At 32.8% G+C, this 14,995-nt stretch overlaps 3 protein-coding genes and 2 long non-coding RNA genes across 9 annotated transcripts in view; 3 read left to right on the top strand and 2 right to left on the bottom strand.

The window, feature by feature from the left end:
- Positions 1-7: 7 nt before the first annotated feature.
- Positions 8-4,330, top strand: Deaf1 (deformed epidermal autoregulatory factor 1). Its single transcript, XM_076327968.1, has 4 exons — positions 8-532; positions 2,133-2,624; positions 2,910-3,371; positions 3,437-4,330. The coding sequence occupies exons 1-4, from the start codon at positions 266-268 to the stop codon at positions 3,635-3,637; spliced, it is 1,422 nt and encodes a 473-aa protein (XP_076184083.1). The 5' UTR covers positions 8-265; the 3' UTR covers positions 3,638-4,330.
- A 522-nt stretch (positions 4,331-4,852) lies between these two features.
- Positions 4,853-7,625, bottom strand: Wcd (U3 small nucleolar RNA-associated protein 18 homolog wicked). Of its 3 annotated transcripts, none has more exons than XM_076303938.1 (8): positions 7,510-7,625; positions 6,836-7,145; positions 6,546-6,761; positions 6,260-6,431; positions 6,014-6,199; positions 5,744-5,935; positions 5,509-5,677; positions 4,853-5,421 (listed from the first exon to the last, which is right to left on the bottom strand). In XM_076303938.1, the coding sequence occupies exons 2-8, from the start codon at positions 6,997-6,999 to the stop codon at positions 4,958-4,960; spliced, it is 1,563 nt and encodes a 520-aa protein (XP_076160053.1). In that variant the 5' UTR covers positions 7,000-7,145; positions 7,510-7,625; the 3' UTR covers positions 4,853-4,957. The 3 variants fall into 3 exon arrangements, with proteins under 3 accessions (XP_076160053.1, XP_076160055.1, XP_076160054.1); XM_076303940.1 differs by lacking the exon at positions 7,510-7,625 and adding an exon at positions 7,146-7,254 and having other exon boundaries at positions 6,836-7,060; XM_076303939.1 differs by lacking the exon at positions 7,510-7,625 and having other exon boundaries at positions 6,836-7,148.
- On the top strand, positions 7,220-10,183 carry LOC143143072 (uncharacterized). 2 transcript variants are annotated; one of them, XR_012991017.1, is made up of 4 exons: positions 7,220-7,386; positions 8,014-8,291; positions 8,394-8,545; positions 8,945-10,183. It is a non-coding gene; the product is annotated as an uncharacterized LOC143143072 (long non-coding RNA). The 2 variants fall into 2 exon arrangements; XR_012991018.1 differs by having other exon boundaries at positions 7,222-7,386; positions 8,429-8,545.
- LOC143143069 (uncharacterized) overlaps positions 8,456-14,995 on the bottom strand; it is a 50,086-nt gene continuing 43,546 nt past the window's right edge. Inside the window, exon 2 of the long non-coding RNA XR_012991014.1 lies at positions 8,456-8,631. This is a non-coding gene — a long non-coding RNA (uncharacterized LOC143143069). The remainder of the gene's footprint in view (positions 8,632-14,995) is intronic.
- The window catches only part of Zip48c (Zinc/iron regulated transporter-related protein 48C), a 28,680-nt gene continuing 24,291 nt past the window's right edge, over positions 10,607-14,995 (top strand). Inside the window, exons 1-4 of one of the 2 annotated variants that reach the window (XM_076326816.1) lie at positions 10,607-10,888; positions 11,983-12,364; positions 13,151-13,302; positions 13,376-13,461. In XM_076326816.1, the coding sequence (XP_076182931.1) occupies positions 10,781-10,888; positions 11,983-12,364; positions 13,151-13,302; positions 13,376-13,461 (728 nt within the window). In that variant the 5' untranslated portion in view covers positions 10,607-10,780. The remainder of the gene's footprint in view (positions 10,889-11,982; positions 12,365-13,150; positions 13,303-13,375; positions 13,462-14,995) is intronic. The other variant, XM_076326817.1, reaches the window with a different exon arrangement.

The raw sequence follows: 14,995 nt of genomic DNA, 5'->3' as shown, positions 1-14,995 counted from the left end.
ATAATGCACACCGAAGGAAGTAGAGTAAAGATTCCGGGCTGTGAGTCTTGGAAAAAAGAATGAAAGTACGATTATCTATTGTCGAATTGGTCGGATAAGACACTTGTAATTTCGACTTGATCGTAGTTACTTTCTAGTGGTGTCGTCGAGTAAAGAACTCGAATTTCCGTGATCGCGAGTAATCACAGCGGCTATCAAAAAATCGTAGCGCTGCGTTGAGCGTGCGCTAACGCCATAGTGTGTGCGAGAGGCGAGAACAGCCGAAATGGAGGAGAGTCAAACATCGGAAAGTGTCGCCGTGCTACCGGACATGTCCGAACCGTTGACGAGCGAGACCGAGGAGGCGTCCGCCCTAACGACCGAGCACGAGGCGCATCCCGTCGCCGTGACGGCGAGCGTCACTTCGGTACCGGGTGTTCCTGGTGTTCCAGGAGTCGGTGTACCGGTTTCTTTGCCTGTTGGTTCTATCATCGGTGTAGCGAACTCGACCAACGGCACGACCTTCAACGTCATCACCTCGGACCAGTTGCAGGTACGTTGGAATAAACAACTTTTTATTGAAACTTTCTCTCTCTCAATAACATACTGAAAAGAATGGTTATATCAAGATTCGATGATTCTCTTATTAAACGATTACTAAAAGACGAGGTGGGGTTTCAGACTTAACGTTTACATACAATCGTGGTATAAATGCATGGTACTATTCTCTTGACTGCGTCTGTCCACGCACCACAATACAAAGACACGTGTTTCTGTTACGATTATGCGTTACATAGTAATAAAAATATATATGTAGTAGATTTGGACCCTTCTGAAACGACATGATTTGAAATATTATTTCAAATGTCATGTTATTTTATTTTATAATTATTTGTGATAATTGTGAAATTGTTTGAAATTTTCGAAATTATATCTGGTGACATGATTATCAGGTTTAGATATGGTTTATACTAACACTCTTTTGTTTACTGATTATTTGATGCAATATTGTAACCTCTGTTTGAGTACCAGTATCTGAGTATTCCAAAATTTAAGATACACAGATATTTGCTTACCCACAGTATTATTGTTACTAATGTCAGATATTACAGAGTCAGTTGTCTCTTTGGACTGAAACTAATTCATATTGTAGATGTTTTTTGTGAGAAATTCAGAAACTAAAACTTTGAAATCGTCTAATTTGGGAACCCATTTTAGAAGCATTTAACACAAGTTTGAATAAACGATTTAAAAAGTTTTTGCCCTTTAATACCATTTTCTATGATGCTGCGATTGCTACTTTTTCATATCCTAGGTTTAAATGATGTTGGCTGTTAGAAGTGGCAACTGAAAAACAGGATCTTCTACGTTCAATTTTTATTACTACGATTATAGCAGCAAAGCGTAATCACAAAGATGTTATTAACTTTACTGAGAAGTCACAGGTACATGACAATTTCAAATTTGAGTAACAAAGATGAAACAACAAACAGTTCTACATTTGTTGTCCAAACACAAGAGGAAATAAATATATTAACATTTTTGCAAGATATAAAGACTGATCTCTCCATATTAAATAATTATCTGATAATAAGAGAAGTATAACCTCTCTTTTCCATATTCCATTTCAGTGGAATGTTTATTTTTGTTTACAACAATATTAGATGGATCTAGACAAAAATCTTTTACATATGAACTTCTTAAAGAGAGAACTTTCTTAAAACAAAATCTTTTTGTTGCATATTATTTTGAGGATTAATTTTTTGATAAATTTGAAACAAAGAAAGAACAAAATAAAGCTATTTTAAATGAATCAATATTATCCTTATTAGTTATTACAACTTAAGTAATATTGTTGAAAATAACAGTCTTAAATAAATTATTTGTTGAATGTTTTTGTTATTATTGCTCAACAATTTTTTAGTAAATAATATCTACAAAAAAGAATGAAAATGGAAGTTTCATATTACACATTAATACAATGGTATAAATCAATTTAAAGTCAAAGGTGTGCTTTAACATTAAGAAAAATGTAGACTAATAATAATGTTATAAATTTTTGTTCTTACACACTTCACAAAAATGAACTTTTTCTATATTAATAATTATGTAAAAAAGTAAATTTGAATGACATGTATCATCTTTTCTTTCAGTTACCTGGTTCGGGGCAATTTAAGCAGATGCTATGTGTAGATAATGGTTTTATTTGTGAACCCCGTCACGATAAGGATACAGATCCTTTGCGTTGGAATGGAGAACTCAAAGCAACACATATAGTGATACAAAATAGTACAGAGGAGCATGAATCTGAACAAATACATGTCTCTACTGCCAACACACAACAAATATGTAGTTGGTCAGAATCTGCTAATTTAGCAGTATTGCCTGTTAGGTGCAAAAATACAAATGCAGAATTACATAAAAGTAGATTTGGATCTGGAGCTAGAGGAAGATGTATCAAACTTGGACAAGATTGGTATACACCAAGCGAATTCGAAGCACTTTGTGGTAGAGCATCTAGCAAAGATTGGAAACGTAGTATTAGATTTGGTGGCAGAAGTTTACAAACATTGATAGATGAACAAATTTTAAAGCCACATGCTACCTCTTGTACTTGTGCAGCATGCTGCGACGATGACAGTGCAGTTAGTATATTAATATTGGAAATTTAGAATTAGACTATTTTCTGTTGTGGATTTGATTTGAATTTTTAGATAAAAATTAAATCTTTTTTTATATCTACAAAATTGCGATCAAATAATATCGAAAATTATCTCTCACCATTCTAAAGATATTCCAAGAAAAAGAGTGTCATAGATAAAATACACATTTTTGTTTTAATTTTCTGGATTTCCAAATTTATGAATTTCCCTTGTAATTTTGTAATTAATTTTGTTTTCATAAATTATATTAAAATGATTGTATTTCAGACGGGTCCAGTCCGGCTTTTTACACCATACAAACGTAGAAAAAGAGCTAGAGATACGTCCGATGGAGATACACCATTGCGTAAACTTAAATGTGATAATTCACGAGATGGTAGTAATAATGATGAAAGTGATGGTGAAGTCGTTGTACCTGATAAAGAAGTATGGCCACAGTTTGTTTCAACAGATGGTTTAGTTGTACAACAACCGCAAGATCAAGATGGTGTTGTGCAAAGTGTTCATCAAACAGAAAATGGACAAAGCGATGACATATTTAAAAAACTTGATGAGATGTCTAATAAAATGTTAAAATTAGCTTATGAATTTAGACGTACTTTAGAAGAAGCTAAGGAAGTAAATAGACAACAAAGAAGAGAGCAAGCGTTAGTAGCTCAATTAGGAGGTAGAGGAGATGTTATTGAAACTGTTGGATTGCAACCATCATCGGATACTCATAACAAAAAGGTAATTTACAAAGGAAGTAACTTCACACTCATTTAATTGGATTTACTGAATTAATTCCTTTTTAGTGTGCCAATTGCAACAGAGAAGCATTTGCGGAGTGTTCTTTATGTAGACGAACACCTTATTGTTCTACATTTTGTCAACGCAAAGATTGGGCAGGTCATCAAGTAGAATGTGTAAGGGGTGCTGCTGAAACCGTAATGCTTATAGTAGAAAGTAGTAGTGGGGATACTAGTGCTCTTCCAACGGCTGGTGGGGACCAATAGCTAGTGTTCCTCACACCCATTCACCAAAGGAATATAGAAACTGAACAAACTAACTTAGAAACTTCAAAATTAAAAGAAGAGATAAAGACTTAACAAATTTGTTTGATGACTGAAAGGTCAAAAAGTTCTGTACATACGCTAGTAAATATTTTGTATGTATATAAGTTAAATTGTAATGATATTGGTAAGTATATTTACGTGAATTGAAATTTTTAAAGATCGTCACTAGAAATCATACAAAAAATTAATGAAAAAGTAAATATCATATACCAAATAAAAGTACGAGGAAGTATGCTTTATAAATACATGTGTGTGCATGTAAATCTATATATACCTATTTCTCACTTTATATTTCACACAAATTGTGTGTGTGTGTGCGCGTCGTGCGTGAGTGTATGTGAGTGTGTGTACATATGTTGTGTATTACTCATAATAAAATATAGTTCTATAAATATTTTTTTTTTATAAAAATCTAAATCGACCAAAGGAGGTAGATACGCTTCTAAGGAAGTTATTTATGTACAATATCATCTCTCGTGTTTTTTGTTTATAGATATTATTTTGTAATGCTATTTTTATTAGTAAGGTTTTTAAGAAATGATACTGCTTTACTATTAATTTTTAGTACAAATACCAAATGAACATTAGAAATACAATTAAATACTTTGATTTATATTTTATAAATGCGCTAAATTTTACATTCATGAGTTCTTTCGTAGATATATATTTGTATGTTCAAATCACAGTCGTAGAAGAAACAATCACGATTGACTGTATATTTGTTTAGTATAACAGTATCATATTTCCTTACTGTGAATATTAGTAAGAATATTAATTTGTAGCATTGTAAGCATAGTATACAAATCATTAAAACAATAACACAAAAATCTTGATAAACATAAATAAATGATGAACGTGATATATAATCGAAGATGTATTATTTATCTAATATTTTTAATATATGTTTTTTTTTAGTAAAATTTATGAAAAGAAATTTTTACTCAATTGTACAAGAAACATTACACTGCAGCACAGGTATTTCATCGCGTAGATCATAGAAATCCTTTTGCTTTTGTACGTATAAAAACAAAAAGTAAAATAAACTAATATTCTTTTTAATTAATAGCTCTATATATACATATATCTCAATTTGTTAATAAAACTAATGGTCAATAATACATTCCAATTCCCTTCATAGTTTCTGCCATGCAGAAATATGGAATTTTATTTTCAAATAAAATACAAATATTAACAACTTGATTCGTGATTTTTTTATTAAAAACTTTAATATTATTGCATATTTTATACAGTAATTAATATCTAATAATTTCCATAATGTTTTAATCTGTACAAAAAAGCACTACCAGATCTATTTGAAAGTCCTAAATAACCACTTCCAGGCGAAAAGTCAATAGCTTCTGGCATTGATATATTTGTTTGAAATGAGGGAAAATTTGAAAAGACTGTGAATGAAGGTAAATGTACCATTTTAAACGCATTGTATTTTTTACTTGAAGCCATTGCTAATATTTCAGAATGAGAATTAAATTTTAAACTAGTAATAGATGTTGTAAGGTTTAGAATAACTTTTAAAGGAACAGGCTGTCGATTTTGCAATACTGTTTCTGTATTATATAAATTAACCACACCTTCTTTACTACCTGTTGCTAAAAATTGACCACTTGATGATATTGCAATAGACGAACAGGACAAACATCCATCATCTACGGCACGATGTATGCACGATCGACTATTTAAATCCCAAATATACATTTCACTGCCATCTGCAGTTAATCAAAAAGGAATTAACAATGATATTCAAAATGTAAATAAAGTATGTAAAAACAAAAGTGCTTATACATAAAACTTACCACCGTGTGTAATGAGAGTTTTACCGTTTGGATTGAAACATATTGCCTTGCATGTTGAATTCATTTTTAAAGTACCAATAAGTTCTTTAGATGAACTACTTAATACAAAAATTTCTCCCATTCGTCCGCAAACAACTAATAATTTTCCATCTGGAGATACTTCATATCTCTAAATAATTTTTTGAAAAATGTTAATTGTTATCATAAGAATGGCGGGAATTATAATTGTACAAACCTTCATGTTAGTAATACCATGTGGTAATGATATCTTATATGTTTTTCCAGTAATTAAATTATAGGAATGACAGTGTGGGTAATATTGAGAACCAATTAAAATTTCTGTACCATCTTTGAAAAATTTTGCTGTACTAATAGGAAATTTTTTATATTGCATTGTATGCAATTTATTATTTTCAATACCATCTACCTGTAATTAGATTATAATTTTATAGATTTTTCACCAGGATCTAAAAGGTATAAATACAACTAATTTGAAATCTCTTACTTGGAAAAGAGACAAAATTCCAGATGTACCAGCAACAAGTGCCACAGTGGAAGATGGATGGAATTCAATACTTGATATGATAGGTCCTTCAGTATGAGTTTGTTTGTTAATTGGAGTCAATGCTTTTATATCAATTATGTTCTTTGGTAAATTTTTCGTTTTAGGTTTCTCCAAATGACAACTATGCTGCAGAAACAATATAATTTCAGATAAAGCCCAAATAAGTTCCTATAAATTTTTGATTACCTTTAAGATGTCATTATCTAAATCGTCAAATTCATTGTTTGTTTTTTTAAGTTCAGCCCACTTTGGAATACCCACAATTTCTTTATATTTATTCTGTAGAAAATCTTTATACAATTTTTCTGGTATATCAGCAGGTAATTTACGACTCTGCGCCTTTGTAGCATCTTGTACACTAATGAAGTATATGAACAGTTTAATTAATTTTCAAAAACCATGTGTTATTTAAAGGCAGTACACACTTTTTTCACTAACTAATATTATTCATTTGTTAAACCATTATACATACGAGTATTGAGCATCATCCTCATCAATCCATGCTACCTTCTTCTGGTCTTCTGTATAAATAACACCATCACTTTGTGTATTCAAATCGTCATTTACATCATTTGCTTCAAGAGTATCATTATTTATTGTTTTGTTTATATTTGATTCAGAAACATCTTCATCATTTGATAAATTGTTTATAATGTCACTTGGGTCACCAAATACAATCCTTTCCAATCTATATACAAATTACATGACAATTTATTAAACTTATTCGACAAACTTTATTTTATCTTAATGTCATAACTATACCTGGCTTCTTCTTTTGGATCATATTTACTTTTACGTTTCTTTTTTAAAGGTGCAGTAAACTTTGAATTGTATAATGTCTTCGTAGACATACGTTTCTTTGTAATTGTTTTATTTACTGTTACTTCATGAGTTTTTATGTTATATTTCTGCTTAAATTTACTCATTTTTTACCATATAACCTTCCAACAGGATTTTAGTTACACGCGGCCTGGTTTCCTCACTTATCTTATTTTTGAAACAGTAACATGTTGTGTATGATTAGTCGACTGTTTAAAGGGAAAGTTACCAGCGCTTGTACCAACCAATATACCTATCGAGAGAAAGAACGAGTCGTGATTGGTGCAGTGCTACCGATTTTCTTTTTAAGTGAAATAAATTAAAGTTGAGCTTGGGGAACGCCATACTTTCTTCATCGCGGCACAGAGTTTGGTCTTACGTGTGTATTATGATGCTGAAAGATTTGTACTTTGTCTGTACTATTGCAAAGCTTAAAGAACACCATTCAGCGTTTCAGCCGTTTGATAAGTAGAAATTTATTGAAAAAAAGAAAGGTAAGGGTAAGATAGAGATGGTGTCGACAATGCGATGATAGAGATTCCAAGCGTAGAAATACTGCGTTGAGGCCATATATTAGTTAGTTTCTCGTTCGTAGAATTTAATAGTAGATATCATACCTCCAAAATAGTACTTGTCAGTAAACACGAGTTTACTATGAATATTTCAGCACTGGGGTAGTGTCATTGCATTAGTCTCAGTGTTTGGTAGTCGCCATTTTCAAATTACGATTGTTTCAACTGCATATTCTTAACTGTATAAATGGTAGTTTCATGGGTATAAAAATGAATTTATCAATGAAATAAATAGTTGGAACATGTGTTGCTAATTATTTACATATTTAATTGTTAGAAGTGGATGTGTAAGTAAAATTTAAAAACTTCAATGAATTGTTAAAGAGGGTAAAACATTTTCGTGTAAGATAAGTTTTTTGTAGTGGTATTATATAATAATTTTAATCATTTTAAAAGTTGTACTATAGTGTAGTATAATGTTATGATACTTTTCTGTAATATAACTTAGTGATAATGTAATATATTTATAATGTTGGTAGTATTATTTTTCTAAAAGAAAAGTGCTAAATTATTTTTATAATTTTTATACAATTTGTATTTTTATTGTAGGAAATATAATATTTGGAAAATGTGAAGATAAGTAATATAATTTGGGAAGCAAGATGTTCAGAGTATTTCCAAACATTAAAACATATAAAGAACATTGGCTAAAATGGATAGCAGCATAGAGCAATTTGAAATTAATGAAGAAAGCAAGAATGAGGCAAAATATCTTTGATGATCATTTTAAAGATTGCTTTTAACTCTTGACGATTGAAGTCATGGAATAAAAACTGTATTATGCTGCCCAAAGTACATGATTTGCCTTAGAAGTGAAGCATTATATGGTAAATTTCAAAGCAATTTTGTATTTTTTTCATGATTTATTGCAAGAATAATAATTTATAATATTGATATTATTATAATATTGTTGTTTATATAAATGTAAGATTCATAAACACAATTTGTTGCGTGGGAGGTACAGAAGAGATGTAAAAAGTATAAAGTCTATACTAGGCCACCTCAGGGGCTGCAGTTTGCTATGTTTGCTGCAGTACAGGTTTGGCGAATCCGAGGTACCTGATGCCGATCATACCATTAGGTATGTATATGTTAACCCTTTGGGAGGAAATGACTAGTCTTGCTCACACGAGTTCTCTGGGTTAAATTTTGATGGAGATACATCCACTACAACATTTTAAGCATTTAGTTATCAGATTTGGAAATAGTTTCTGCTAATTTATGTAAACATAATTTTTAAAGTAAATTACGAAATAATTTTGCAACATTTGTTTATAGATAACAGTAATGATCATGTTGTTTTACGAAACAGCAATTGTTTTTGTAACACATAAATTGCACGCATAAATCTGCGATAAATAGTCTGATTGAGCATGTTTGCACTCAAATAAATTGTAAGGCAACAAGGGGTTAATAAGAAGCATGTGGTACATTATAAATATAAGGCTTCTCTATTATAAATAATTTTAATATTTTCCAGATTCCATTGATGTTAACTGCTTGGATCAGTAAACAATTTATGAAACAGAAACATTGGAAATAATATAAAATTGTGTATGTTTAATATACGGATATTATTATTACAAACGTGGAGTAATTAAAAAGTAATACAAAGTTTGTTATATAAATATTTTAAACGTTTTTATTCCTAATTATATTTTTATTTTTAATTATATTTATATTTTTGGAAAGGTAAATCAGGGAAAGTGTACACACAATTTAAAAAATTTGTTAAATTATTTGTAATAAAAGTCTTTTAATTTGAATCTATAGTTTCCTTGGTTTATCTTTTTTAAACTGGATAGTGCACTATATATACACTGTGAGCCAAAATTTGTGGTACAAATGGGATCTGGAAGATTCTATGGTTCAAAATAAGACGAAAATAAAGAGTAACAAAATTGCGTCGGATATTTTCTTTTAAAAGAAAGCATTTGAAAATTAAGCTAGCATGCGTGCACATAACTGGTGCCTAGCGTTACGGTTTCATTAGAAACGACTATTCTGATTGTTTTTTGGATAGGTCCTATAATCATCAGATAGGTGCACTATTAGATTGATTTTAACTGCATTTTTATTGAAAACGAATCATAGAATCTCTCTGATCCCATTTGTACCACAATTTTTGGCCCACGGTGTATATTCATACCCGGTTAACATTTACATATTTTAGTTTGCCTTTCTTTGGTAAGCGGCGCTACAAATTTTACTTTAATTTATATCACGTTAGTAGTATTTTCAGACAGACTGGGATTTTAGCGCATGCGTGGCTCGATGACGTCAAAAACAGCGACGTGTATTGTTATGGGTGTAAAGTGCAGCGGACCCCTACAAACGGTTAGGCCAAGTAAATGTGTCACGTATTATGTGAACATAATTTCAGTATCTTGCGATTTTGAACAGACGACATTTTTTTAAAAATCTGGAAAAATTTTCCCGGATTCTTTAAAGTATTCTTTACAAAATAAGGATTTTCTAGCCCGGACATTATGAAATTTAATATAATAATAAGCTGTTAAAAGATCACGGTGCGTTTAGTTTCAGGTAACACATTTATAATCATGATTCGAATAGAGAAGTTACTTTCAGTTTCTAATGAATCAGAAAAAAGAAATAGCGTCTTTAGAAGTAAATGAAATATGAAAAAAAATATCAAAATATAAAGATTTTAGTGGTAAAATATTGTTTGCGAACTTAGAATTATTTACGAAGCAGCCCTTTCCTTTCATAGACTGACATACATATACTAATATTAATATATAGGGTGAAATAAACTTTTTTTGATTTTAGGAAAAATTGTTTACATTTATTCATATTTTTATAATATTATGTAGTTTTACGAATGATAAGGTCTTTGGAAGTTTTCTCACCCTTGTAAGAAATGTTAGTATTCTGTACAATTTCTGCAAAATAAAATTTTTGTTTTGAGTTATATTAAACTAATCTTTTTCAACAGTTACTTGAACATCCTTCCCTTATATAGTTTCTTTATTCATTTTCCAAATAACTTTTAGATAATTTTTTAAAATGGTCATGTAGAGGGTTATACGACACCCGCTTTTATTTGATGAGAATACTGTACTGGTACTGCTTTTGATGCGCCTGCGCATAAAAGCCCGACCCATCTGAGAGCACTGCATGCGACATTGGGCCCCCTGGACGGTGCCTGGTGGTGGTGGCGGTTAAGATAAGTACGGGGGACTGAGTGCATGATCAGCGGGATTTTCTATCCTATGGAATAGTTTCTCACGAACTGTTCATGTTATGGAGGATGCGCTGCATAGTCTAAAGCGTCAAGGACTTCACGATTAGTACAATGTTAAAGGATTATTCGCAGATCACGCAGGCGCTGTTGGGAACATTATTTACATGGGCTCTCACCGCAGCGGGTGCCGCACTCGTTCTTTTGATTCGAGGAAATCACGTAAGTTATTTCTACCTTTTTTAGTTTAATTTGAAAAGTTGATACGTTTGCGAAGCAATTATTCTCCGTAACCTATCTATTGATAGTTTATCAGAGATAAGTGTACTTGGTTCTAACCTTTTTTTACATAGTATATTCTAACCTTACCTGATTCTGTTATATTTCCAGTGCGGGAATAGCCCGCAAAATTTGTGTATCCGAATTTTCAGTAACTTAAAAATTATTTCACGATTTAATCGTGAACTCGATACTTGTAATATTTATTAAAAACTTTTACTTGTGACATAATATTCTATGTATTGCTGCAGTCAATGGATATTCAAGGTAAATATAGATTCCATTTAAAGAAACTTGAATGAAATCTCGAAAACTGTGACCTTGAAAGAGATTGCCTGCCGACCATGACATTTATTTTTCTAAAATAAAGAATTTTATTCTGTTATTGTGCATTGTGCTTTAAGACATAATTAATGTATCTTTTTCTTTAAAAGAATTAAAAATATAAGCAGTATATGAATTTTTCTTTCATGTACACATAATCGTAATCGAGTTTATCAGTTTTACGATAACAATTTTATTTGTATTATGTTTTCCAAATATTGATATAACATTGAAGTTATAAATAAAGTGATCCTAAAGAAGCTTCATATAAATCGAAAAATAGTGATTAGCAGTTGGCGCGGAGTCCTCGATATGTAAAGTACAATAATGTATTTCATTGTTATCTGTTGATTAATGTTTCCATTTTATGGAAAGTTAATAGCATAGATTCATTATTTAAGTTTCACCTGATAAAACTAAGTGTGTGTTAATTACTACAAACAGACATTTTTTTTTCTTGAACAAACAATTTATTTTATATTTAATTAATAAATTAATTGCAGCTTATCGCGAAAACTATTTTCCTTACTTTTCAAATCAATTTTAGAACGTTTAGAAGATGAGAAATCGGATTGCAGTTGTTGATCCGATATCGCGTGGATTTCACGATGTCTTGGCGCGCATTTTAAAATGTAGAAAATCTCATAGAACGTAAAAGTAGAATATTAATGGCAAAAGATGATTACAAAAATTATTGACGCATTTTGTTACAGCGTAAGCTTTTGGACACCAGCCTAGGATTCGCGGCCGGCGTGATGGTTGCGGCAAGTTATTGGTCACTACTGGCACCTGCTATCGAAATGGCGACACAGAGCAAACTTTACGGAGCGGATGGCGAATACGCATTCGTACCAGTCGGAGTTGGATTTCTCATAGGCGCAGGCTTTGTTTATGGGGCGGACATGTTGATATCTTCCCTTGGCATTCAGTCCCCCAATGTGCTTTTAGCTATGCAATCAGTCGGTACGAAACAAAGACGCAAGATCTTTGCAAAACTAAAGAGTGACGAGGATTTAGACGAGTATGATCCATATAACAACGTACAGATTTCTGATGGAAAACTATATACTCAAATTGAGTCAACCACCATCGATGGTATCTCATTTTTTTCTCGTAACACCCAATTCTCTCTGTAGGCTTGGAAAATGGGATCAGTTCACAATACACACTTATATTATTCTGTATATGCAAATGTCAGTGTACACTCGCCCCTCTTTGCTTTTTATACAAAACCAATGATCTGCCTACTCAGGAATAAGCAGTTTGAAATCATTGAAAATTATATAATTTATTATTTCTATTGTACAAACGTAATTTTTTTCTCGTTTCCACGTTTCTGATAAATTGTTGCTTATTCCTGGTGTATGTATTGTTTTTTGTGAAGCGTATTGTGTCTAACTTTTTGTAACATGCGAATATTAATTAGTTAATTTCTTTGTTAACGTTATTTGCTTTCACTTAAAAATGTATGCAAGAGATAGTAGCACATGCACGAAAATGTTTTGGTAACAGTGCATGGAACTTACGAACACAGAACCAGGAAAATATAAATAATCGATCAGTAAAATACATTGATCGCGTTATAAATAAATTAACGATAACTATTATATGTATTTAATCTTTGGTTCTTGTTTATGAAGTTCCATAATTATAGAAAACTGATCTTATTAATCCTGCCTGCGGATCTAACGTGCAAAAATGTTTAATAAGGAATAATGGTTTTGAAAATCAATAAGCTTCATTTACCCTTGGTTTTAAAAGAAAGAAAACGTATGACTTGTCTTTAGAAACATTGGGGTCGTTCTATTGGTTTGGATGGTGTTTAGAAGGTACAATTGTAGTATTGTATCGTAATATTTCTAGTAATATTACATTTTTCAGGTTTTAACGAACAAAATACTAGAAGACGTCAAATTGCAAATATCAGTAGACCGGAAGAACAAAGAGAACTTGGAATGCTTTACGAAAATCCCGATAACGAGCGTAAAAACAACCAATGGAAAAGAGTTTTGTTACTTGTTGTTGCTATAACGGTACGTGTAACTCGATAAAACAATATCGCAATTTTTTCTTCTAGATGCGTAACTTTTGCGATGTATGCATTAGGTGCACAATATTCCAGAGGGGCTCGCGGTTGGTGTTGGATTCGGTGCAGTGGGAAGCAGTGCATCAGCAACTTTTGAGAATGCACGGTAAGCGATACGCTTGTTATCTTACTAGTAAGAAAGAGCTACGAATGAACCAGTATTAATTGCGTGGCGTAGATTAAGATTTAAATATAAAAATTACTACTTTATCGTTAAAATACTTTGAACTGTTATCGAATATGTACGTCATTCCGAAAGAGGCAAGTATTTCTTTAACACCTTCGAAACAAGTAGTTTCCATACCGCGATGCTCGCGGTATTGATTGCAATGACTACGCTGCAGCAGTATTTCGATCAAGACTTTAATGCGCGCAAACTGAAATTGCTCACTTGGATCAATCGTGCCTATTCAATTCATTACGACAGTCAGATAGGTTAAATGCAATGTTAACGGGGTAACGGATTTCAGCTATCATTAAACTGTTAAAACGATCGCTTCGATGACCGCGAGAACGCATTGTTTCAAACGTGTGCATTCTTTTCGAATTCGTTAATCTTTAAATTTAGCTCGATCCTGATTTCCCGAATCTCCACCGGTTTAACAACGTTGCGTAGCCCACGAAGGGGGGGAAAAAAATGAACGAAAGAAATTTTGCTGTTTTTTTCCCTCCACGTTTTGCGAAAAGTGAGAAAAAAAAAGAAAAAAGAAATTCTTATTCCCAGAGATACGAGATGGTGTATAGGTTCGCGGTGATTCGGTCGTTCGACGCTAGATGGCGGCAGTGTAAAGTCACGAGGCGTCGGCACGGATTACAAGCTCCTCGCGTGATAGGAGGTCCCCATGAATGAGTTCTATGGTGGCGGTCGCGAGTGCCAGCCGCAGGCAAAGTTTATTGGCAGCGTTGGGAGCCTGAGGCGAGGGGGAAGGGCACGTGTGGCCCTGGAATTCAACGAGCCCTAGGCGCCGCGCATTCCATTCCAGCTTCCCGCTTTCCCCGCTTCGTCTTCTCCTCCCGGACTTCTCTCGAACTCGCTCTCTTTACCGCCTTACGCCTTTGACTTTGGAACACGAAGACGATGCCTGCCGATGACGTACAACGTACATCGAACCGTACGACGTTGACTTCGTTTCTGCAAAAGTCGTTCGAACTACGGCGAACCTTATTTATAGAAAATGTCAACCATAATCGCTTGCTCCCTCATCTTCGACCTTCTCCTTGTTAGTCTCCGTCTTTTTTTTTTTTTCTTTTCTTTTTTTCACGCTTTTTTCCCCCGCCCGTAAAGATACCCTGCTCGTCGTTCTCTACATCTCGCTTCACAGATTCGTTCGTGTCGCTACGAAAAATATACGCGGCACGATCCGACGATAGGTGATCCCTCTCGAGAAAGTAGAAACCAGAAATGCAACGATCCCGTGCGTGTTAAACGAGAGATTCTACAAATTCGATTCCATCGTTCTTGACACACTTTTTCGAGAGAATCGCTCTCGAAATTTTACCACGGATTTTGTAACACGCTGTACGTTCGTACGATCGGACGGAACGAATAGGAGGGGATAGCCGCGTTTATGATTATTATCATAGGTAAGGAGGTGCACGTGAATCGATACGTGTTCGTAAATAGTTATTTCCAATTCTGT

Source organism: Ptiloglossa arizonensis, chromosome 2 (genome assembly GCF_051014685.1).
Source record: "Ptiloglossa arizonensis isolate GNS036 chromosome 2, iyPtiAriz1_principal, whole genome shotgun sequence".
In the NCBI taxonomy this organism is placed as follows: Eukaryota; Metazoa; Arthropoda; class Insecta; order Hymenoptera; family Colletidae; genus Ptiloglossa; species Ptiloglossa arizonensis.
The sequence above is the reverse complement of the archived record's forward strand: the minus strand, read 5'-3'. Positions and strand labels throughout refer to the sequence as shown.

What these genes read in the sequence shown, in the direction of transcription:
- Deaf1 (XM_076327968.1), top strand. Translation starts at nt 266, where the DNA reads ATGGAGGAGAGTCAAACATCGGAAAGTGTCGCCGTGCTACCGGACATG. An exon ending in GCTGCGACGATGACAGTGCA is followed by an intron (nt 2,625 to 2,909) that starts GTTAGTATATTA and finishes ATTGTATTTCAG; the next exon opens with ACGGGTCCAGTCCGGCTTTT. An exon ending in CGGATACTCATAACAAAAAG is followed by an intron (nt 3,372 to 3,436) that starts GTAATTTACAAA and finishes ATTCCTTTTTAG; the next exon opens with TGTGCCAATTGCAACAGAGA.
- Wcd (XM_076303938.1), bottom strand. Translation starts at nt 6,999, where the DNA reads ATGAGTAAATTTAAGCAGAAATATAACATAAAAACTCATGAAGTAACA. An exon ending in GAGGATGATGCTCAATACTC is followed by an intron (nt 6,432 to 6,545) that starts GTATGTATAATG and finishes ATACTTCATTAG; the next exon opens with TGTACAAGATGCTACAAAGG. An exon ending in GAATTTTGTCTCTTTTCCAA is followed by an intron (nt 5,936 to 6,013) that starts GTAAGAGATTTC and finishes ATCTAATTACAG; the next exon opens with GTAGATGGTATTGAAAATAA.